This window comes from Nicotiana tabacum, chromosome 7 (genome assembly GCF_000715075.1).
Source record: "Nicotiana tabacum cultivar K326 chromosome 7, ASM71507v2, whole genome shotgun sequence".
NCBI classification, from domain to species: Eukaryota; Viridiplantae; Streptophyta; class Magnoliopsida; order Solanales; family Solanaceae; genus Nicotiana; species Nicotiana tabacum.
In genome coordinates, this window is record NC_134086.1 from 138578760 (window position 1) to 138603509 (window position 24750).

Genomic DNA, 24750 nt, shown 5'->3' on the forward strand with positions numbered 1-24750 from the left:
TTGTCATAATATTTGTTGAGTCTCTCTAAAAAATATTATTGTTTTCGTGGTATACCCTACCTATTGGATTTGATTTAACGCAATGACTTTCCTTCACTCAATTCAACCAAGCAATTAGTGAATAAATTTATCAAAAGTATATCATATAGGTAACAACACATATGTAGTACTAATACATAAATTCAGCATTTATATTACCTGAAAAGTGACATTATAGGTAACAACTTACCAGTTGTAGCTTCTGCATCATTCATATAAAATACTTGAAAATAGTAAGTCAGTAGCAAGCATCAAGTAGGTCATGGATACTCGAAAATACCTCTTCTAGTAGTCATACTAATCACTATTTGCTTTCAAATGATACGACCATAAATTATGAAGTATACTTTCTCAGTAGCTGATTTGTTTTCCAAATTTCAAAGAAGTAATTAATCAACCTAGATAAAGATGTGAAGTATTTCTTGTTTTCTTCAAGATGATTTATTCTTCTAATCAGTATGACAATTTTTTTTATTCTCATTTTTTTTTTTACCATATGCAAGTGCAAAAATCCAAAAGGAAAAAATATTCATCCAAGTAAAAGAAAATGTTAAAAGCGGTAGGACAAATTTAAGATAGTTAACACACAAATATGCATAAGACAACTTATATAAGATATCCTTGGTTACCATGACATGCCTCATATCAACAATTAATTGCTACTATGATTTTCACATATAGAACTTCGAAAATTTTATTCCATTCATGTGATATAAATGATGTAATATTAATATGTGCTTATGCAATACATGTATGGTACGAAGTTGTGTGCATATGAGATATTAAAGGATGACAAGTATAACATAATTATACCTTCTTACGGTCCATTACTTACCATATGTAGTTTCTCTTTACATCTAACCATGAGATGATATGTATGACTTCTAATTGCAATCTTTCCGGATGTAGGAAATATTTTGTAGATATATATACAATTGGTTAGAGAAATAGAGATAGAGAGAAGGAAGAGATTTTCTTCTTCAATTGTGTGTATTTTCCTATCTATTACAAGGCCTTTATATAGGCATAAAAAGTGAAGAAAATATGTCATGGAATATGTCATTGAACATACAAAATATGTCATTGAATATGTCATTAAGCATTTGAGATCAAGATCATGGAAGAAGAATAAACATCCACCATAATGTGATATTTATCATAACAAAAATAAAGTATTCTATGGATAAGAAATAATATTAGATAAACTGGAGATTCTTGATAAATTACACCAAAAAAGGATCTTGATATAATAAAGCCAAATTGATGGAGATCTCAAGAATCTTACTTAAAACTCAAATAATAAATATTTCAAATTACTAAAATAAAAGAACACACAGCAAGCAAAGCCGATCATTTTGTGGAACATACATAAAATTGTGGCAGAAAGGAAATGGAAATACTCGGAAGGAGGATGAAAAGGTGTTATAAGTCATGGAGATGTAGAAAATAATTGAGGGGAAGGGTTGAATATTAGTAGTAGGTTGGTGGGGGAGATGTTGCCGGTGGTGGAGGTGAAGCATAGGTGACTGACTGCTCGTACTTCACAGGTGGTGGAGGTGATGCATAGATGGGTGTTTGCTTGTAGTACGTTGGTAGTGGAGGTGAAGCATAGGTGGCAGATTGCTCGTGCTTCACAGGTGGTGGAGGTGAAGCATAGGTGGGTGCTTGCCCGTACTTCACAGGTGGTGGAGGTGAAGCATACATGGGTGTTTGCTTGTAGTACGTTGGTGGTGGAGGTGAAGCATAGGTGGAAGATTGCTCGTACTTCACAGGTGGTGGAGGTGAAGCATAAGTGGGTGTTTGCTTGTAGTACGTTCGTGGTGGAGGTGAAGCATAGGTGGGTGCTTGCTCGTACTTCACAGGTGGTGGAGGTGAAACATAGGTGGGTGCTTGCTTGTAGTATATTGGTGGTGGAGGTGAAGCATAGGTGACAGATTTCTCGTACTTCAAAGGTGGTGGAGGTGAAGCGTAGTTAGGTGTTTGCTTGTAGTAAGTTGGTGGTGAAGGTGAGTAATACGATGGCGATTGTTCATAGGTTTTTGGTGGAGGTGGTGAATTGTAGGTTGTAGGCGACTTGTAGTACTTTGCTGGCGACGGGGACTTGTAGTAGTACTTTGAAGGAGTTGGGGACTTGTAATAATACTTTGTGGGAGCAGGTGACTTGTAATAATGCTTTGAGAGAGCGGGTGACTTGTAATATATGGTTGCAACTGGTGCCTTGTAGTAGTGTTTTGAAGGAGCTGGTGACTTATAGTAATTCTTTGAAGGAACAGGTGACTTGTAGTAATACTTTGAAGGAGTATGTTTCTTGTAATACTTCTTTGCAACCGGTGACTTATAATAGTGTTTTGAAGGAGATGGTGACTTGTAGTAGTGTTTTGATGGAACATGTGACTTGTAATAATGTGTTACAGGAGCGGGTGACTTGTAATATTTCACTACAACGGGTGACTTATAGTATTGCTTTGAAGGAGCAGGCGACTTGTAATATTTTGTTGGCAAGTGCGATTTGTAATATTTTATTGGTGATGGCGACTTGTAATAGTCGTGCTTCGATGGTGCTGGAGATTTATAGTAGTGTGACGGAGAATGTGCAGTAGGTTTCTCAGTTTTCTTGTAGTAAGGAGTGGGTACCTCATACTTGGATGGAGATGGTGATTTGTAGTACTTCTTAGAGTTGTAAGAAGGAGAAGTATAGCCATAAGAGTAATCAGCAACAACAGTGCTGGCTACTAAGCAAATTGCCAAAGCAGCTGTTAGTAAGGGCCATTGGCCCAACTTCCCTAAGCTTGTCATTTTGATTTGCAACAAACTATAGCTGGAAAAGGGAAAGATAGAACTAAGACTTGTCTTGCATATTTGAGTAGAGAGCTCTAATTTTTATAGGCAATGTGACATAATTTTGCACATTAATGTAATAGCTTCATGGTTACCCACTAAGCAAAGAGCAAAGTACAAAGAAGGACTTGATCAGTACAAAGTGGGAGGCATTATCTGGTGATAAAATAATTTAAATAAGAAATACTCAATAAAAGTATAATAAAGAGGGATAGCCAATGTGGGCATTTTCTTTGCTCTTTTTACAATGCCAAAATCTGTAAGTTGACTTATGATATAGAGTTTGACATTGTCCCTATCCAGTTGCGAAGTTAAGAATTTCGCTAAGGATATTCAAAGTTTAATATATACTAGTATTAGTATCCGTGCGATGGACGGATCACATTAAAATATTAATCATAGCAAATTATAATTTTACTTGTTTAAGCACATGAGATTATATTATTTTAACAAAATTAAACTATCTTCTTAATTTATTTTAGTATACCCAATAGATAAACTCTATGATGTCATACTTTCTTCAAAATGTAATAATGAACTATTCCAAAAAACATATATATTAGAAGTTCTTGATAGTAAAAGATCTACGCCATTATTTAATTTTAACCCATATGCAGATTCTTTTCTTATATGTTTTGTTCCTAAAAATATGTATTTAGAAAACGATTGTGTTGAAGACAAACCAATTATTTTTCGAAAAATTATTCTCATTATTCTAGAAAATAGAGTTTTATTTTTATGAAAATTTGCTAATGAATATTTTTTAATTGAAATTCAAAAACTGACGACGCTTGAGACTTGACTCAAATATTTTATCTTTTAATTCAGATTAATAAATACTTACACTTAATTCAAAAAATAATTTATATCCAATTTTGTTATATTGCTAATTAATATTGACCAAAATTTACCATGTGAAATTTTTAATAGCTTGTCACTTGACTTAATACTTTATCGACTATTCTCCTCTTACCAGGTTATGCTTTAACACATATCTAAATGCTTAGTAGTCTATTTATGATTTATCTGATATTTGATCTCATTGTTATGATTCATTTCTTGCTACTCAATAAGAAGTGCTTGACATTCTTGAGAACTAATTTTCAAATAACTATGTCAAGCTGGAAAAAAAAATCAACTATAGTACCTCGTCTTTTTTCTTAATATCTTTTAGCAAAATCTATAAAAAAAATTAAGATAAATGAATCATATAATTATTGATCAAACCTTGTCAAAAAACTTCAGGCCAAAGGGAATTATTATTAGTATTTTATCCTGAATTTTTAAATATATTTGAATTTTACCTATTATTTGAAGTTAGAATAAAAGATTTACCAAAAAATCATATAATTATTGAATAACTCTACGTTCATTATTTTTATATGATATTATGCACTCTTATTATTAAATTGTTAATAACCTTTTATTACCTTGTCACTTGGATTAACATTGTGTTCGTTGCTTTCTTTTTAATATAATATAAGTATTTTTTTTACTCCGAATTACTTATTATTTAAAAAAAATATTTTTTCACAATTTTATAATTTTCTGATTATATTCAAAGTATAAATATCCACATATTATTTCTATTTCCTGTTTGTATTTTATTTTTCTACATGGTATTTTAATTGGTTTTTCATATTTAATAATCTACCTTTAATCAAAGTAATGTCATATTTAAAGCTAAGATTTGATTTTTACTTCGTTCAACGTATAAACAGCAATGTCATATTGAATTTTTTTTTTTGTGTGTGTTTTTGTTAACATAGGCAAAACATTTAGAGCAATTAGTAACAAAATCGCATGCTTGACCCAAAAAATTTGAAAAATTTAAAAGTTAAAATATTCACTAATTGATTACATTTTTTCTTTAACTTAATTTTGAAATTAGTAACTATTACTCTAAATTTATTGATTCTTTTCTTTTCATGTTTTATTAAAATGAGAAAAACATTAGATCAATTAGTAACAAAATCTTACTTTACATTTAACGTTAGATTACATTTGATTGGTATGATTTAGTGTTGATTGATGAAATGCACCATTTATGGGTATGGAATATAGGTATTAATTCAAAATATTTGTTGATATTTCTTATTAGATTTTATCCCGATTCTTATTAGATTTTGTTCAAAATCTATTTAGATTATATTTAAAAGTGCCAAGTGACATTTTCTAAATACACCACTTGGCTTAACCATATGCTTCCTTTTAATATAATATAGATGTAATTAAGGTTTGTGTACATAGTAGGTATGTTATTATCATAAATATTTTATGTGTTAAAATTATCATAAATATTTTATGTGTTAAAATTAAAAATGGTATACATGTTATCAGTTTGGTTTGGATTCAGATCAAGTACTACTTTTACTTTTTGGATTAATACCAAACCGAACCTAGTTGGATAATAAGCCAATTTCAGTACAAGAGATTTCAGGAGATTAACAAAAGCAGGAACCAAAATAAATATCAACAAACATTACTGTCAACTGATAAGGTTTGACTGACGAGATTGATCTTTTTTGCTTCGGCTCGTCTAATGACATTTTCACATTTTTTGCTCAGATATGTTTAAAAACAAATAAGACAGTAACTCATCTCTCTCTCGAGACTAGATAAAAGCCAGACAAAAGAAGTAGAGCATAGTGCAATGCCAAACATCTTGCTGAAAAATCAGTCATCAGACGACCTATGGTACATGAAGTACGAGTGTTTTCGTCAATGGTGCTCCTTATGATCATACTCCAATTCTCTAGTTACAGAAATTTTCAAAACATTGATATTTTTTCATTACATAATGACAGCTGGGGTATACAAAATACAATATTGTGACGATCCAAAGGGGTCATCACCTGTTTTCTTACCCATTCTGTGCTTCCGAGGCCTTGAAAACCTCAATTTTAGTCGCTTCGATGTGCATGCGCAGCCGTGCGTGTAGCCGGAAAGCTTAAATATGAAATTCTGTGAAAAATGCTAAAATTTGATATTAAAATGAGTAAATTTGACTCCGGTCAACATTTTGGGTAAACAGACCCGGACCCGTAATTTGACAGTCCCGGAGGGTCCGTAGGAAAATATGGGACTTAGAAGTATGCCCGGAATCGAATTCCGAGATCCCAAGCCCGAGAAATGAATTTTTGAGTAAAATTATTTTTCTGAAATTTATAAAGAAAATTGAAATGAAAATTGGTTAGAACGTGTTGGTATCGGGCCCGTATTTTGTTTTCGGCTCTCGGTACATGTCTTATATGTGGTTTAAGATATTTCTGTGAAGTTTGGTTGAAATTGGACGTCGTTAGACGTGTTTCGGACTTAAAACTCTAAATTTGAAAGTTTATGAAGTTTGAAGAAAAACAAGTGATTTTGAGGTTTGATTCGTTGTTTTTGATGTTATTTTGGCGATTTGATCGCACGGTTAAGTTCGTAGCATGTTGTTGAGTTGGTGCATGTGTTTGGCTAGTAGCCCCGAGGGCTCGGGAGTGTTTCGGAGTGGTTTCAAACTTAGAAAGATTGCAGATTTTGGCTTCAGCAGTTGCAGGTCATTCCTTCTTCGCGTTCGCGACGCATCCTCCGCGTTCGCGAAGCTTCCCATTTTCCTTTCATCGCGTTCGTAGCATTGGCTTCGCGTTCGCGTAGGGTAAATTGACCCTGGGGGGCTTAGCCTTCTTTCCCATTGCGTTCGCACTCGTAATCTCGCGTTTGTGTTGTGTCCAGGACTCCCTTCATCGTGTTCGCGTGAAGTCCCACGCGTTCGCATAGAGCAACTCTGAACCCCTGTACTTTTATTCTACGCGTTCGCGATAGCCTTTCTGCGATCGCGATGGCCTGTAAGTTCTACCCTTCGCGAATGCGACCAGCCTGTCGCGAACGCGAAGGGCAATTTCGCCCAGTTATAATTTTAATTCCAGAACAGTGTATTACAGGATTTTTCACAAGTTCCACGAGCTCCTTCTTCTCCAAGGTTCTTAGGCGTCCATTGAAGCTTTCTTTCACCAAAACTTCGTGGGTTAGTAATCCTTAACTCGTTTCCTTCATTTTTCATCAACATCTAATGAATTCCTAAGCCTAAAACATGAAATTTTAGGTAGAAAATTGGAGATTTGGATAGAGTTAGGGCTTTTTGATTTTTCTTGATTTAGACCTCGATTTGGGTCGAATTTGAAAATAAATTATATATTCGGGCTCGTGGGTGAATGAGTGATATGAATTTGGTCCGAACCTCGTGTTTTGACCAAGCGGGCCCGGGGTCGATTTTTGGAATTTTGGGAAGAAAGCTTGGAAATCTATATTTAGGCATTGGGTTTGATTTGTTTAGAATATATTGATATTATGAAGTCATTATTGTATAGACTTGATTGAGTTGGAGCCGAATTCGAGAGGAAAAGCGGTTGTTGTGGATTGATTGTGATCTTTGAACTTCGAGAAGCATTGGCTCGAGTGGTAATATGAATTGTGAAAGTATATGAGATAAATGAAACCCTTTGGAGCATTGGCTCAAGTGGTAAAGTGAGTTATAAAGTAAGAAATGAAAGAAAGAGAAAAAGTTATTAAATTGTTCCCTTGCCGGGATGCTTGTTGCTTTGTTGATTATCTCCCTTGCCGGGATGTTGAGATTTATTGATATTGTTCCCTTGCCGGGACTTAGCTGTTTAATTGTATTCCCTTGACAGGATTTCTATTATTATTATTTGTTTAATCCCTTGCCCCTTATTTGTGATTGTTGTTTGGGTGAGGAAGAGCGATAAAACACGAAGGGTGATGTCGTGCATTGTTTGCTATTGTGAGGAAAGAGTGTAAAGCACGAAGGGTGATGTCCTGCCATACGATGTACCATTCCGTACCGATATTTATTGATTATATGGTGAGAAAAGAGTGTAAAGCACGAAGGGTGATGCCGTGTCGCACGATGTACCATTCCATGCCGATTTTATTGATTATATGGTGAGGAAAGAGAGTAAAAGCACGAAGGGTGATGCCGTGCATTTGTTGATTTCTGATTTCCTTGTTGATATCTGAGTTATGTTATTTCTTTCATTACCAGTTGTTATTTGATTATTTCGAGGTATTAGATTTCCTTACCCTATTTGCCTTGTGATTGTTGTTTGGGTGAGGAAGAGCGTAAAGCACGAAGGGTGATGCCGTGTATTGTTTTGGTGAGAACGAGAGTAAAAGCACGAAGGGTGATGCCGTACAAATTATTGATTTCTGCTTCCTTGTTGGTATGCTAGTTATGTTGTTTCCTTCCTTACTTGATGTCTTTCTATTCGGAACTATATTCACCCCCACAACATGTTTCCCCTACCCGCATTGACTGGTTATTCCTGTATCTTTTCCCGTTGTATATATATATATATATATATATATGAACTGCACAGGTTTATTTGGAGTCTGGTCCTAGCCTCGTCACTACTTCGCCGAGGTTAGGCTGGACACTTACCAGCACATGGGGTCGATTGTGCTGATACTACACTCTGTGCTCTTTTGCACAGATCCAGGTCTTGGATAACAATAGTAGCGCGGGAGCTAGCCTTCAGTCCAGTGAGACACCGAGGTAGCTTTGCAGGCGTCCGCAAGCCCGGCATCTCCTCTATCTTTTATTCAGTCTGTTATCTCATGTTTCCGAGACAAACAGTTTATATTCTTCTTTCAAACGGTTGTATTAAGTACTCTTAGAAATTCGTGAGTAATGTGACACCAGTTCTTGGGTAGAGGCATATGTTGATTTCCGCATTATTGTTCAGTTTCTTTAATTTACGTCTTCTGCATATTTATTTAATTCCGTTGTTTTCATGATATTACTGATAATTGTCAAAAGAAGTAATTTGTTAATGAAGTAGCAGTTAAGAATTGACTTGCCTAGCTCACATTAGTAGGCGCCATCACGACTCCCGAGTGTGGGAAATTCGGGCCGTGACAAGTTGGTATCAGAGCTCTAGGTTACATAGGTCTCACAACTCATGGACAAGCTCAGTAGAGTCTGAGGGATCGGTACGGAGACGTCTGTACTTATCCCCCAGAGGCTATAGAGTTAGGAAAATTTCACACTTGTTCTTTCTTGTCGTGCGGATTTGTTCCTCAAATGCTAATTGGATTTCTACTCTGTTCTATCGTAGATGGCGAGAACACGCACTTCCTCATCTACTGCTCAGCAGCCCGAGCCCCCAACAACAGCTTTTACTAGGGGCAGAGGGCGAAGGCGCGGCCGTTCTAGAGGCCGAGGTAGGAGCAGAGCTCAGCCCCGAGCAGCAGCACCAGTGGCGGAGCCTCAGGTTGATTTTGAGGAGGAGGTTCCGGCCCCAACAGTTCCGGTGGGCCCAACTGAGGTTCCAGAGGGGTTCATTGCCACCCCAGTTCTTCAGGACGCTCTGGTCCGATTGGTATGCCTCATGGAGAGTGTCACCCGAGCGTGTTTGCTTCCCTTAACACCAACCACTTCTCAGGATGGAGGAGGGGCTCAGACTCCTACTACGCGCACTCCAGAGCAGGTAGCTCTCTAAGTTCAGATTCCAGCTGTTCAACTAGCTGTGGCGGTTCAGCCGGGTGTAGTAGCTCAGACCGGCGATGGAGCGGCTATGTCCGCCGATGCTTTGTGGAGGCTGGATAGGTTCACCAAGCTCTTCACTTCTACATTCAGCAGTGCATCTACTGAGGATCCCCAAGATTATCTGGATAGTTGTCACGAGGTTCTTCGGAACATGGGGATCGTTGAAACCAATGGAGTTGATTTTGCTACCTTTCGGCTATCTGGATCCACCAAGACTTGGTGGAGGGATTATTGCTTAGCTAGACTAGCTGGTTCACCTTCTTTGACATGGGAGCAATTTTCAGTGTTGTTTCTGGAGAAGTTTCTCCCCCTGACTCAGCGAGAGGCCTTTTGGAGGCAGTTTGAGTGCCTTCAGCAGGGTTCCATGACGGTCACTCAGTATGAGACCAGGTTTATTGATCTAGCCCGCCATGCTCTTGTCATACTTCCCACCGAGAGAGAGAGAGGGTGAGGAGATTTATTGATGGTCTTATTCAGTCGATTCGTCTTCAGATGGCCAAGGAGGCTGGGAGTGAGATCACATTTTAGGAGGCAGCCAATGTGGCCCGCAGAGTTGAGATGGTTCTGTCATAGGGAGGTGGTCATGGGTCGGATAAGAGGCCCCGTCATTCAAGCAGATTCAGTGGTACCTCGTCTGGAGGTAGAGATTCATATGGTAGAGGCCATTCTCGTAGGCCCTTTCAGTCAGCTCTCAAGGTCTTTCATGGTACTTCAGGTGGTCGTGGTTCTTAGACGCACTATTCTGATCAGCAGCCTTACAGTGCACCACCAGCTCCCATCAGTGCACCACCGCTTCAGAGTTTCCGAGGTGGTCATTCAGGTCGATAGGGCCAGCAGCTTCAGCAGCCGAGGGCTTTTTACACTTGTGGTGATCCCGGTCACATTGCCAGGTTTTGCCTTCGAGCACCAGGTAGCTCTCAGCATCAAGGTTCTCGTGCTATGGTACAGGCTCCAGACATTCCACAGCCCGCCCAGCTAGTTAGAGGTGGGGGTAGAGGTCCTAGAGGTGGAGGTAGAGGTCCTAGAGGTAGAGCTCAGGCCGCTAGAGGTGGAGGCCAGCCAACAGCAGGCCATCCCAGAGAGGTAGTTTAGGGTGGTGGGGCACAACCCCGAGGTTACGCCCTTCCAGCTAGGCCCGAGGCCGAGACTTCAGATGCAGTCATTACAGGTGCCATTCTGGTTTGTGATAGATATGTTTCAGTGCTATTTGATCCAGGGTCTACGTATTCGTATATGTCATCTTATTTTGCACCGTACCTGGTCATGCCTAGTGATTCATTGAGTATTCTTGTTTATGTCTCTACATCGGTGCGTGATTCTATTGTGATCGATCGAGTTCATCGTTCCTGTATTGTGGTGATTGGGGGTCTTGAGACCCATGTTGATTTGTTGCTGTTAGACATGGTCGCCTTTGTGAGCACGTGATTTTTGCTTCACGGAAATTACTCCCAAAAAGAAATTAAAAATAAAACAAAATCCATCTGTGTACGATTTTTGAGAATTCATGTGACATTTTGATAATTGTTCTGTCCGTAAACGCTCACCTTGCTATAGTGGAAAATACAAAAAAAATAAAAAAATACGCGTGGCATGCATTTAGGAATTAAGGGTACACCTACGAATTAATTAACCATAATCTGGTTAAAAGAAATTCATGAAAATATGCATGTGTGTTTCTGTGCATTTTGTGATTTTAGTTTAATTATAGGTATTAAATAATATATGTGTTATTTTGATTTGTAAATTATTTAGGATTTTTGTTTGAGTGTTGATAATTATAAGAAAAGAAAGAAAATGGTTGAAACAAAGAAAATTAGGGATTGGGCCACCCCAGGTGGACCCAAATTCAGGCCCAAAACAGCCCCATGCCCGGTCCAATTTGGTCAAGTTTCCGGACGCCTCAAACGGCGTCGTTTTGTGCCTCTTAATTAGAGCCGTTGGATTAAATCAATCCAACGGCCAGGATCTCATCTTCCCTACCCATTCCCTGAACCCAACCCGCTGCTTGAATTCGGACCGACCCCTAGCTAAAACCAAACGACGTCGTATTTTCTTTAGTTCCCTTAATCCTGGCCACTGATCTTAATTTATCCAACGGCCAGGACTAAACCACCCACCCCGTATATAAGACCCAATCCATCACCCCACGCCCCCAAACCAAACCCCCTCTCGCCTACTGTTCATCCTCGTCCCCAGACCCCCCTCTCTCAAACCCTAGCCGCCTTAGGATTCCCTCGCCCTAAACCCGTCCACCCAGACTCCGATGGTTACCAAAACAACACCACTGAACCTACAAACCACCCTGAACACGAATCCCTGGTCACCTAGCTTCGAATCATCTCCAGGGTTCTCGAATATTCGATCAAAGATTCGAGCCAAAACCCTAAATCACCTAATGATTCCCAAGTTCACACCAGCCACTCCCCGGACATCCGTCATACCCTAATCAACGCTGGTTTCATTCGAATCTAGTTAGAACTCTTCGAGCCACGAATCTGAGCTCAATAACCCTAAAAATAGAGTCCATAGGGGTCTGTCCAAATCAACAAAAGCTCGGGGTCTAATAGACTTTTACCGAGGTGTTCTCATGTTAGAATACTTCGATTAAAGTCCATTCGACCCCAAAAATGGTCGATTCCAAGTTCGAGCCTGGGTCAGTTTTGATTTCAAATCCCCGAGGTAATTTCTGCCCTTTTCTTTATTCTCTTGTAAATTCTATTTGTTTTGCATGATTAGTTTGGTTTGATTCTGATTTTCTGTCAAACTCTGTGTTTCCTGAGGTGTTGTTTGGTTTGTTTTTATGTTTTAATGATTATCTGCGGTCCATTATAGCTTGTATAGTCGTGTGAATAAGTGTCGTCAATTAATTTGTCAATGAATTTGTTTTAATAATGTTCATTAGTCATCACTGCTTCGAGTTTAGCTTGTATAGCCTATTCATTAGACCTCCTGATCTCAGTCTTTTGCATTGTTTGGTTGTGAGTTGGTTAGGATTGGCTCCCAATATGACCAACTCTTGATTTTGATTAGCACCCTTGTTTGATTTTGTTGAATCATTGGTTGAACTTAGGCAGAGAGTTGGGTATAGCTGTAGAAATCTAGCTGACCCACCTAAAACCAGTATCAAGTTCAAGGTGATTAGTTAGTAATCAGGGTTAAGCTGATTAGCTAATAGTCAGTAATCATTAGCTGAATTCAGAGGGGGGTTTATATACTGACGGATAGGAGTTAGGGTAATACAGTAATCTACAAGGGCTAAGGGTAATTTTGGCTTTGACAAAATTTAATCAGGGATGAAATTAAGAACATGTCAAGTGGTATTTAAAATATTATTAATCTAATGGCAATGGGGAACAAGACACAAGGGCATGGGTTTATTTAAATACTATAACCCCTCCCATGACTCTTGAGTAAAACAAATAGGAAAGGCATGGGGGACAGCATAGTAGGGATCAATAAAGATACTTAGGCATGGGAATTAAAGGGGTATGGGCAGGAAAAGGTTGAAGGAATCAAGGCAGCCTGGAGGCCTGCCATTTTCTGCCTATAAATAGGTTTATTTAGAACAAGAAAGGGGCTGGTCTTTTGAACTTGGGAGGTTAGTTTAGCGTTGAAAGCATAGTTGGCAATTGAGAGAAAAAAAAAAGTTGTTAGTCTTAAAAGGCAGAAAGGGTGGGACTGGTCAGGGTTTGATACAGTTGGGTTCTTTCAAGCTGTTTTTGCTAAGTCCGATTGTTTGATTGTCAAGCTATTTTCTATCAAGTCTGTTATCTAGTTGGGTTGTTACTATTTTAGTGGGGTATTCTGGTTTCTCTGTTAGGTTACTACTACTTCTGGGTTTATTGCTATCAAAGTTGTTATTGGTTGTTTGTCGAGCTAATGTATTGTGGAACTGCTGTTGCTGTTTTGTTACTGCTGTGAATACTGCTGTCCGTCTGCTTGTTGTTGTTGTTATTACTGCCTTACTGCTGCCAACTGTTGTTGCTGATCTTCTTCCTCTTCTTGTTCTTGTTTCCAATCTCAGGTACACAACTGATACACTGTCAATGTAGGCTGAAAATTGAAACCTGAGTATAGAAATGAAGAGTTGAAGTGCCTCTTTCGAATTTGCTTTAGTTGTATATTGAATGTTAAGCTGTGTATAATAGTTCATGTATTCCATTAGAATCATGTCTGGGTTTGTTTGGATTTTGTTTCAATGGGTAATTGTCTGGCCCTAGCTTTCAATATAATTAGAATTCGTTTGACTCAGCATTTAGTCTAAAAGGCAAAAATCCGAAATAATGAAGATCTCATGTTGATTTCAGTTTCAAGTTGAAAGCATGTCTCCATAGCTTTAGTGGTGCAATAGTTAGTTGACAAAGTCATTAACAGTTGGTTTCGAGTGTTATATAATCAGATAGGGACCTAGCATGAATTCGCGCCCTTAAATTTGTGGAATTCACAGGCTTGACATACTTGTGGCGCGATTCAAGAAATGTAGAAAGGCTAAGAACCTTAACCCAATAGTTTGTTCAAGTTAACAAGAAAGTTAAGTAACTTTTGTAACCATTAGTAATTAAGGTTGGCTTAGCTTCAAGTAACAGGCTTGACATACTTGTGGATTCAAAAATTAGTTATAAGATACTTTGTCCCTTTTGAATGCGTATTGCCTGTCAATTCCGTATTTGGTTATAATTTCAGCTTCAGTAGTATCAGCTTATAGAATGAGGCATGAAACAACTTCCTTTCGCGCAAAGTTTGATTGTAATTTTCTAGCTGCGTTTGCTTGAATCCGTGAAATAAATGATGGTCTTGTCAAGCATGTAAATAAAGTAGGACCTTTTCTTCTTCCATTTAGAGACGGACGAAAAAATATATATATAGCTGCTTTAGATTATCCTTAAAAATAATAATGAGACGAGCCTTGCCCAAATAAAAATACAAACTACGGGGCCCTCAATAATGGGTCATAATAAATACTTAGAATTTGGGATGGACTGTTTAGTGAATTTCATTGCCTTCCCCAAAGATAATAACGCGTTAGCCTCTTTAGATGCGATTTAATTAAATTACTATCCTAAACTCGGGTGCACATTTATGTGACCCAAATTCAAATCTCAGCGGAGTTGAAATGTGTCTCTAATCACGAGTACATTGATTATGACGTGGTTCGAGATACGTGTCCATGACGTTGCAAATTCCTTTTAAAAAATAAGAATGAGATGAGCCTCGCCAAATAAAAATACAAAAATTTCGGGACCCTCAGTAAACATTCGCTTTAAAATTGCTTAGATTCTGGGACGGACCGTTTAGCAAAATTCCACGGCCCTACCAAAGAAAATGATACACTAGTCGCTTTAGGCGCGTCTTTAATAATTTAATTTTCTTAAACTCGGGTGCACATTTATGTGACCCAAATCCAAATCTCAACGGAGTCAAAGTTTGTCGACGAGCGCGGGTACATTGATTGTGACGCGGTTTGAGATACATTTTCACAACGTTGCAATTCCTTGTAAAAATAATAATAATTATTATGAAAGTGGTAAAAAGTTAAAATTTGCACGTGAGTTCGTATTTGTATAAAATCAGATAATCAAGCCGAATATAACAGTTGAGCGACTGTGCTAAAACCACGGAACTTGGGAATGCCTAACACCTTCTCCCGGGTTAACATAATTCCTTATCCGGATTTCTGGTACGCAGACTGTAATATGGAGTCACTCTTTTCCTTGATTCGGGATTAAATTGGTGACTTGGGACACCCTAAAATCTCCCAAGTGGCGACTCTGAAATAAGCAAACAAATCCCGATTCGATTGTCCTTTAATTGGAAAAAACTCCTACACCCCTTTCGGGGGCGGAGAAAGGAGGTGTGACAGCTCTGGCGACTCTGCTGGGGAATTGGCCCAGAACCACTGGTTCAGGGTTAGAAATTCGAGCTTAGATGAATTGTTATATTTGGCTTTATTTAATATCTGATCCTATTACATATTTTGGCCTAAATGTGCAAAATGATGCTTTTTACTGCTTTGATATTATTTGAACTGTACATATAAACTGTGCCGAAACCTTCTCTTCTTACCTCCGTGGATGTGCTTACTGGTTAAGACTCCCTATTCTGTTAGTGTCATACCCTGAATAAAAGAGGCTCGGAAAGTTTCTAAGTCGGTTGGCCTTTTGGTTCCCGGAAAGGAGCTCCTTCCTCAGCTCGAGTTGTCCGCTCGGGTACACTGTCTAGAACAAAGACACAGGTTTTGAACATAGAATAACGTGACTTCATGCCGGATCCCTAGTAGGAACGCTTATTTGCATCATGTTACATTTGACTTAGGGGACTCAACACAGGGGTTGGGTTCGTCTAGGACTAGCAACCTAAAATGGAAAAAGACCATCCTGCTGCATCCTGTGTGTTGTACGCATTTATTTGCTTCAGATCTGCATGCTGACCGGTTTCTGAAATCAAGAATTTCTGGAAAATAAAGAGGAGAAAAATAGCAGTGTAGGGAGATAACTATTTTTTAGAAAAATAAAACCAATGTCCGAGTAGTATCAAAACCCTGCCGAAATTTTGAAAAAAAATGAAAATGTTTTTTTTAGTTTAAAAAAAAACCTTGTTTACAAGTTTAGTTTGTATTGGGCGAACTACGCCGGTTTAATTCTCATAGGGTGTGAGATACGTAGGCAACCCTCGTCGGGTCCAACCTCCCATTTTGCAAAAATTAATAAGTAATAAAAATGTTAAAAGTTTTATTTTTTCTGTCATAGAGTCGGGTGATGCCGTTTATATCAAAAATAACCAAATGTTCCCAAAAGGAAACTCCGGAAGGCTGCCTTTGTATAAACGGCCACTTCTTATTATTTATTTTTGGTTAAATCACACAACCTTAAAATCTTCGTCCCTGAAGTGCTGAGAGGTCGTGTTAAGAAATCCTTTTTAAGAAAAATGATCATATGTTTTTTTTGTTTTGTCAAATAAATTTCGTTTGTTAAATCTTATTAATAAATGTGCAGAATGAGCACGACTCAAAATGAACCCTTTTCCATCATGAATAAAATTCCCCTCCAATTGCGGCTCTGGTGGAATGATTTAGGTAAGGAAGGGCATGACGAAATCAAGAAACATGTGAGAGGTCTCACGAGTTTGTTAGATATCAGGCCGCGAGGAGATATTATAAGGGCACTGGTCCCTCACTGGGACCCTGCGCACAATGTCTTCCACTTCTCGGACTTTGAACTTACCCCAACTTTAGAGGAAATAGCAGGGTACATCGGCAGCGCTGAGGCTCCATTGAGGCATAAATACCTGGTTGCTCCAAGAGTCGTGGCGGTACACCGGTTTTTGGACTCATTAAAGATAGTTAGAACAATTCATAACCCTGACTTGGCAAAAGGTTTTTGCACTATGAGTTTCATATACCAAAGATATGGTCACATAGGAGGATTCGACAAGCCAGAAAACAAGTTGTGCAGCAAAAGTAATCGTCGAAAGTGGGATGAACATAGACGGGTTGCTTTTATGATAACTTTCTTAGGGCTCTTAGTATTCCCAAGAAAAGACGGGAATATTGACATAAAGATAGCGGGGGTCGTCAGTACTTTGCTCACGCAGAAAGATAGCACGCTGGCGCCCGTGATTGTATCTGATATGTTCCGAGCTCTCACGGCCTGCAAAGCCGGAGGAAACTTTTTCGAAGGTTGCAACTTGTTGTTGCAAATGTGGATGACTGAACACCTATGTCGCCGAGCCCAGTTTCTAAGCCATGGATCTTTTGAAAAGACCTGCATAGAGGAGTTCTATACCAGAATTAATGAGGCCTACCTACCTGAAGGAATCTCGGCATGGACCTCATATTTCCGGACCCTCAACGCTAGTCAAATACAGTGGACGCTGGGGTGGTTACCGATCGACAAAGTCATATACATGCCAGCAGCTAGGCCCCATTTTCTCTTGATGGGACTTAAGAGCATTCAACCTTATGCGCCGCATCGGGTTTTAAGGCAACTTGGGAGGTGTCAGATAGTGCCAAAAGACTAGGATCTAAGCACCCAGGTGATTGAGATCAGTTCCGATGGCCAGTTTCCTGAAGCAAGGGTCCGCCAGATTTGGAGCCAATGTCAATACTTAGAGGCAAATATTTGTATATTGAACCGGGCAAAAAGGGAAGTTTCACCCGGATATCAGGCTTGGTACAAAGAGGAAATGTCATCTGGAAGGCCGGCTAAAAGACCTCACCTTCAAGAATTTGCCAGGTCCTCACAAGAGCATTGGGACTGGTTGGCCAAAGAGCGGGAATATATTGCCGAAGTAGGCAAACTAAAACAACAGATTCAGGATATGAAGTTTGAAAGAAAAGTGCAGTTTGCTGCCAACAAGGGAGAAAAGAACAGATTAGCCAGAGAAAGCGAGATCCTCAAAGCTCAGATCCGGAAAATGAAAAGGGATGCTGACAACCAACTGAGAAGCCGGGTTGATAAAAGATTGATAGCAGGGTTAAGGAATCAGGTTGCTGAAGGCCAGAAAGATTTAGAAAGATCCAAGGCTAGCATGGCAAGATTACGGACCAAATGGGCAAAAGGTACAATGGCCCGGAGGCAGCGTCTGCAACAAGTCATAAGGGATTATGAACTGAGCATCGTGATATTAAGGGAAACAAACTCCACTCTTTAGGAGCGGATCTTCAAGCAAAAACAAGATGCCCAAGCGGACAGAAGACGCTGTTACGATGCGATGACCAGAATGGAAAGGCAAATGGATAAGTTCCAGGATCGACTCGCCGACAATGCTCAAGCACTAGGATTAAAGAACCGGCGCATAGAACAATTGTTCGTGGAAAGGGACAACATTCGAGGAAGGATTGATGAGATTGGTCACTACATCTACATGAGATGCGTAGCATGTGAGCAAATACCTCGGAAAACCCTCCTTGCTTCCATCATGGGCTGCGTCCACCGGATCATGAATGAGTTGAAGAGCTTGCAGAAAGACCTTACACCAAAGGCTGCAGAAAGGCCGAATGATGCCTCGCGAGCCCTTAAGTTGGAATTGTAGCCGATAGTTCGAGTATTGTTTAAATTGGCTTTGTTGTCTTCCTATATGTTGTTTTCTTTTATTTCGTCGAGTCAGGTTAAGAACTTTGGAATCTATACTATTATTGTTCTTGGTTTGAGATAAGTAATTTGTAATAGCAAATTTTTGATGATGAATTAAATGATTCCAAAAGAATTTGTGTGTGTCTTTACTTTGGGGCAGAACTACGCCCGGTCTGATTCACGCGGGGACGTGATACGTAGGCAATTCACATAAGATTCGACCGCCATTAAAAAGAAAGAAGAAGAAAGAAAAAGAAGGAGGAAAAATATATAAAATAAAAAATAAAATACAGGGGCCCCCAAAGTACTTTAAAGGGGAAAATAAGCAAGCCGGGATGATGCATGTGTTTGAAGCAAAGCATGTTAGAAATGGTTTAGTGCCTAGGAGCATTGCATCCACAATGTGCTGTTATCAAATCTGTTAAACTCTAACGCTAACAAGTTTGTTGTTTTCCACAAATCTCAGACAGTTAGTTGTTAAAGCATTCTGGCAACACACCCTTACCAAACCAGATCCAAAGGACCGGTAACAACGAGCATGACTACTTCAGAAAATAGTACCGAGGAAGAAAGGCCGTTGAGCCAGTTGTTAAAAGAAGCGATGGAGAAGATAGAAAGGATGGGACTAGAGATGAATGCAATGCAGTTAGCTCTAGCCAAAGCACAAAAGAGCCCTGAGCCACTGGGGCACATGCCGGAATACCCTCACTCCGGCCCTTCAACAAGCCTCCCGAATCACCGTTATCATCAGGAGAGAAGCCCCCATGATTCCCAAGCTCCACCACCCCATCAACCTCTCCCAACACCAAATATTCCCACTTTTATGGGACCCACCTCAGCCACCCTGCAAAGATCAACCAGCGAGCCGTTGTTTCAGGCTCACAATACGCAATACTATCCCCCCGAGCCCACATTTAATGCACTAGAACCCCATACCTACAATCCGCACTTGGAGGTACCGGCAGAGATTGAAAAGCCGGTTAAGGTCTCGGAACAAGATGAGGTAACGAGGAAGTTCAAAAGCCTGGAGCAATCCTTCAGGAACCTGCACAGATTGGGCAACCAGGTCAGCGTCGCCTACAAGGATCTATGCCCTTTCCCGAACGTCCAACTCCCGGCTGGGTTCAAGATGCCTAAGTTTGATTTATATGAAGGGCACGGTGATCCCATGGCACATTTGCGGGGCTTTTGTAGCAAAATGAGAGGGGCAGGCGGCAAAGATGAGCTACTGATAGCTTATTTCGGTCAAAGCTTAACTGGATCGGCACTGGAATGGTATACCAGGCAAGATTCCAGCAGATGGTACACTTGGGATGATCTGGCGTAAGCTTTCGCGGGTCACTTTCAATATAATCTCGAGATAGTCCCTGACCATCTCACATTGCTGAGGACCGAAAAGAAGCATGGGGAAAGCTTTTGTGAGTTCGGTTTCTGATGGAGAGAACAAGCAGCCAGAGTTGATCCTCCCATGAGAGAGGGAAAAATGGTGGACTATTTCTTGCAAACACTGGATCCAACTTACTTTGGTCACTTGGTGACGACGGTTGGAAAATCCTTCAATGAAGTAGTAAAGATAGAGGTCATGATAGAGGAGGGTCTGAGGTCTGACAAAATTCTGAATTACTCAGCGCTCAAGGCAACGACCCAGGCTATTCAGAGCGGCACGGGAGGTGCGCTGGGAAGGAGGAAGAAAGAAGAAATAGCCATGATTGAGGCAAGCAGTTGGTCCAGGTCCGGCAAACCACACTACAACCAACCCAGACCCCACAGGCCAAACTACCCATACAGCCCGCCACAACCCTACTACCCACCACAAGAACAACATTTTTCCGTCCATCACGCCCAAACTTTCACCCAGCCTCCGGCTCATCCGCAATGGCGTGCACCGGTTCCCCAACATATATATCCACCTCCACAAAACACACATTCACCTTCACAAAACTCGTATCCGCCACCGAGGACCTACAGGAATCCTTCAGGACCGAGCTTCCGCGGAAATCAGGCTTTCAGGAATGAAAGGATGCAGAAGCCAAGAACATTCACCCCGTTGGGAGAAACCTATACTACTCTATTTCACAAGTTGAAGCAGATAGGCCTACTAAGTCCTGTTGAAGCCAAATTGCCAAGTCCCCTCCCCGGAAATCTGAACCATTCAGTGAGTTGCGAATATTGTTCGGGTGCTCCCGGGCATGATACTGAGAAATGTTGGAGGTTGAAGACTGCCATACAAGATCTTATTAACACAAATAGGATCGAGGTTTAGGCACCAGGGGCACCCAACATCAATGAAAATCCGTTACCGGTGCACCATGAAGCTCACATGATCAAATTAGTGCACGAGGGAGGGAAACCAAAAACACCCTCACAAACGGTAATGATGATTCGCGGCAGTACTAATGAAGAGTCGACCAATGGAAAGGCAGTGGTACAGTCGGGAGAGGTATATGACAAGCCCTTTGTGATAGCAGGAAAAAGGTCATCTATTACTGCGAAGAGGCCAGAGTCAGTCAGCACAGTGTTGCCGGGAGTAGCAAACAAACCAAGGTTGGTAGTAAAAGGGGTCCATGTGGGACCAGTTGCTATCAAGCCAGTCATACAGTTGCCGATGACAAGTGAGAAGGCTGTGCCGTGGAACTACAGTCAAGTGACGGTGACACATAAGGGGAAGGAGGTTGTGGAAGACGTATGCGAAGCACAAGGGTTAACTCGATCGGGAAGGTGTTTTGCTCCCGCAGAGTTGAGAAGGGTCAATCCTAAAATAATAAAGAAACATGTAATAGAGGAAGAAGCAGAGGAATTTTTGAAGAAGATGAAGGCACAGAATTACTCAATTATAGAGCAATTGAGAAAGACCCCAGCCCAGATTTCGTTGCTATCTTTGTTAATCCATTCAAACGATCACTGTCAGGCTTTAATGAAGATTCTGAACGAGGCCTATGTCCCGGACAAGCTCTAAGTAAACTATTTGGAGAAAGTAGCGCACAAGATCTTTGAAGTAAACCAAGTGACATTCTCTAACGATGAGTTACCAGTAGAGGGTACTGAACACAACAGAGCACTCTATCTGACGGTAAAGTGCAAAGAATCGGTGGTCACTCGAGCATTAATTGATAACAGGTCAAGTGCCAATATCTGTCCTTTGGCCACTCTCAACAAGCTAAAGGTTGCTGATGACAAGATCAACCAGAACAGTGTCTGCGTCCGAGGTTTTGATGGGGGCGGCATTAACACAGTAGGTGATATCGTACTGGGACTAACCATTGGCCCAGTCGAGTTCACCATGGAATTTCAAGTAATAGATGTGGCAGTGTCGTACAACCTTTTGTTGGGGAGACCATGGATCCATGCAGCTAAGGTAGTGCCTTCTACGCTACATCAAGTGGTCAAATTTGAATGGGATAGACAAGAGATTATGGTACACGAGGATGACGGCACACACGCCGCCAATTATACTATTGTGCCCTTCATAGAAACTGACGATGATAAGGGCCCATGGGTTTATCAGGTTTTTGATGCAGTCTCTGTGGATAAAATATCTGAGGGCAAGGGCCTTCCACTTCCCAGAATCACAGCCGCAACCGTCATGATAGCGTCAGAAATGTTGAATAACGGGTTTGTACCAGGGAAAGGTCTGGGGATTGATCTGCAGGGAATGATCCAGCCAGTTTCTTTGCCCAAGAACCTGGAGACTTTTGGGTTGGGATTCAAGCCCACCGCAGCGGATGTGAAGCGAGCCCGTAAATTGAAGAAAAGAGTTTGGGTCCTTCCTAAACCAGTCCCACGCCTGTCTAGGTCATTTGTCAAAGCAGGGTGCAGAAAGTTGCCAGTCCCGGAAGTTCTGGGACCTCTGATGGGGCCAAATGGAGATTTGAATGAAAGTTTTGGAAGAATGTTTGCCGACGTCAACATGATAGAAGCTGGAGAGGGTTCCAGTAAGGCAGACATACAGTTTGTGGGTCCCAAGGTCAAGGTCAACAATTGGATGGCTACTCCTCTTCCTACTTGGAGGGGGTCTTGGTAGTTGACTCTGATTTTCCTTTTCTGTTTTCTGGATTATTCCAGGGTTGTAATCCAGATCTCTTTTTATTATGTCAAATACAGTGTGAAACCCTGTTATCCCGTAATTCAATAAAACGAAGAGTTTCTTCTTTTTATTTATTTTAATTTTAATTTTGCTTCTTTAGTTTCTTTCTCTGAACAGTTCTTTTCATATTGATTCTAATGACATGGCATGCACAACGAATCTTCAAACTAGTCTAAAAGATCAATTTGATTCCGAGTTAAACATACAAGAGGTCGATTTTGATAATGAATCAGAATACAATGATGGTGAAGCATTCGAGGAGATAAACAGGGAGTTGAGCCAGTTTGAAGAAAAATACAAACCCAACTTAAATGACACAGAAGCCATCAATTTAGGGGATGCCGGCGATATCAGAGAAACTAAAGTAAGCATCCACATTGCACCAAATATCAGGGAAGAACTGATCAAAACCCTTATTGAGTTCAAAGATGTTTTTGCATGGTCGTATGATGACATGCCAGGGTTAAGCACAGATTTAGTGGTCATATATAGCCCACTAACCCGGCATGCCTTCCCGTCAAACAAAAATTGAGGAAGTTCAAAACGGATATGAGCATGAAGATTAAAGAAGAAGTAACCAAGCAGCTACAAGCAAAGGTTATTCGTGTCACTCGATATCCTGATTGGTTAGCTAACGTTGTGCCGGTACCAAAGATAGATGGAAAGATCAGGGTGTGCGTCGACTACCACAATCTGAACAGGGCAAGCCCTAAAGACAACTTTCCTTTACCCAACATCCATATCTTGATCGACAATTGCGCCAGGCGTGAGATCGGATCTTTTGTGGATTGCTATGCTGGGTATCATCAGATTCTGATGGATGAGGAAGATGCGGAAAAGACAGCCTTCATTATGCCGTGGGGAACTTATTGCTACCGGGTAATGCAATTTGGTTTGAAGAATGCTGGGGCAACGTACATGAGAGCAATGACCACTGCGTTTCATGACATGATACACAAAGAAATTGAAGTGTATGTAGACGATGTAATCATAAAGTCCAAGCATTAGGAAGACCACGTAGCAGACCTAAGGAAGTTCTTTCTAAGACTTCGAAGGTATGATATTAAGCTCAACCCGGCCAAATGTGCATTTGGTGTTCCATCTGGGAAGCTTTTGGGATTCATTGTCAGTCGGCGAGGTATTGAACTGGATCCATCAAAAATCAAAGCTATCCAAGAGTTGCCACCGCCGAAGAACAAGACAGAAGTAATGAGTCAGTTGGGAAGGTTGAATTACATCAGCAGATTTATTGATCAACTCACACCAACCTGTGAACCCATTTTTCAGCTGTTAAAGAAGGATGCTGCAATAGGATGGACGACAGAGTGTTGGGTGGCATTCGACCAAATCAAAGAATATTTATCAAATCCACCTGTATTGGTTCCCCATGAGCCGGGAAGACCATTAATTCTTTATCTGACGGTCTTGGAGAATTCCTTTGGTTGCGTGTTGGGGCAACACGACATTACGGGAAGAAAAGAGCAAGCCATCTATTATCTCAGCAAGAAGTTTACAGTATATGAGGTTAAGTACACTCAACTCGAGAAGACATGTTGCGCCCTAACTTAGGTGGCCCAGAAGTTGAAACATTATTTATCCTCATATACTACTTATCTCATTTCCTGTTTGGATCCGTTAAAGTATATTTTTCAAAAACCTATGCCCACAGGAAGGTTAGCAAAATGGAAAATATTACTCACGGAGTTCGATATCGTCTATGTGACGAGGACAACCATGAAGCCCCAAGCGTTGGCAGATCACTTGGCTGAGAATCCTGTTGACAAGGAATACGAGCCGTTGAGGATGTATTTTCCCGACAAGGAAGTAATGCAGATAGATGAGTTGGAGTTACCTGAGGAACCCGGTTGGAAGCTTTTCTTTGATGGAGCCGCAAATGCGAAGGGAGTTGGAGTAGGAGCAGTGCTTATTTCTGAAACAGGATATCATTACCCTGTTACAGCTCAACTGCGTTTCTATTGTACCAACAACATGGCTGAGTATGAGGCATGCATTTTGGGTTTGCGATTAGCGGCAGACATGGATGTCCAGGACGTCTTGGTCTTGGGAGACTCGGACCTCCTGGTGCATCAAATTCAGGGTAAATGGGAAACAAGGGATTTGAAGATCATACCATATCGACAATGTTTGCACGACTTGAGCAAGCGATTTCG

The 24750-nt window shown here is 40.5% G+C and overlaps 1 protein-coding gene across 1 annotated transcript; it reads right to left on the bottom strand.

The window, feature by feature from the left end:
• Nucleotides 1-1330: 1330 nt before the first annotated feature.
• Nucleotides 1331-2865, bottom strand: LOC142182580 (uncharacterized). The gene has a single exon (XM_075256793.1). The coding sequence runs from the start codon at nucleotides 2833-2835 to the stop codon at nucleotides 1510-1512; it is 1326 nt and encodes a 441-aa protein (XP_075112894.1). The 5' UTR covers nucleotides 2836-2865; the 3' UTR covers nucleotides 1331-1509.
• Nucleotides 2866-24750: the final 21885 nt, after the last annotated feature.

Coding starts and splice junctions, on each gene's coding strand:
- LOC142182580 (XM_075256793.1), bottom strand. CDS start 2,835: ATGACAAGCTTAGGGAAGTTGGGCCAATGGCCCTTACTAACAGCTGCT.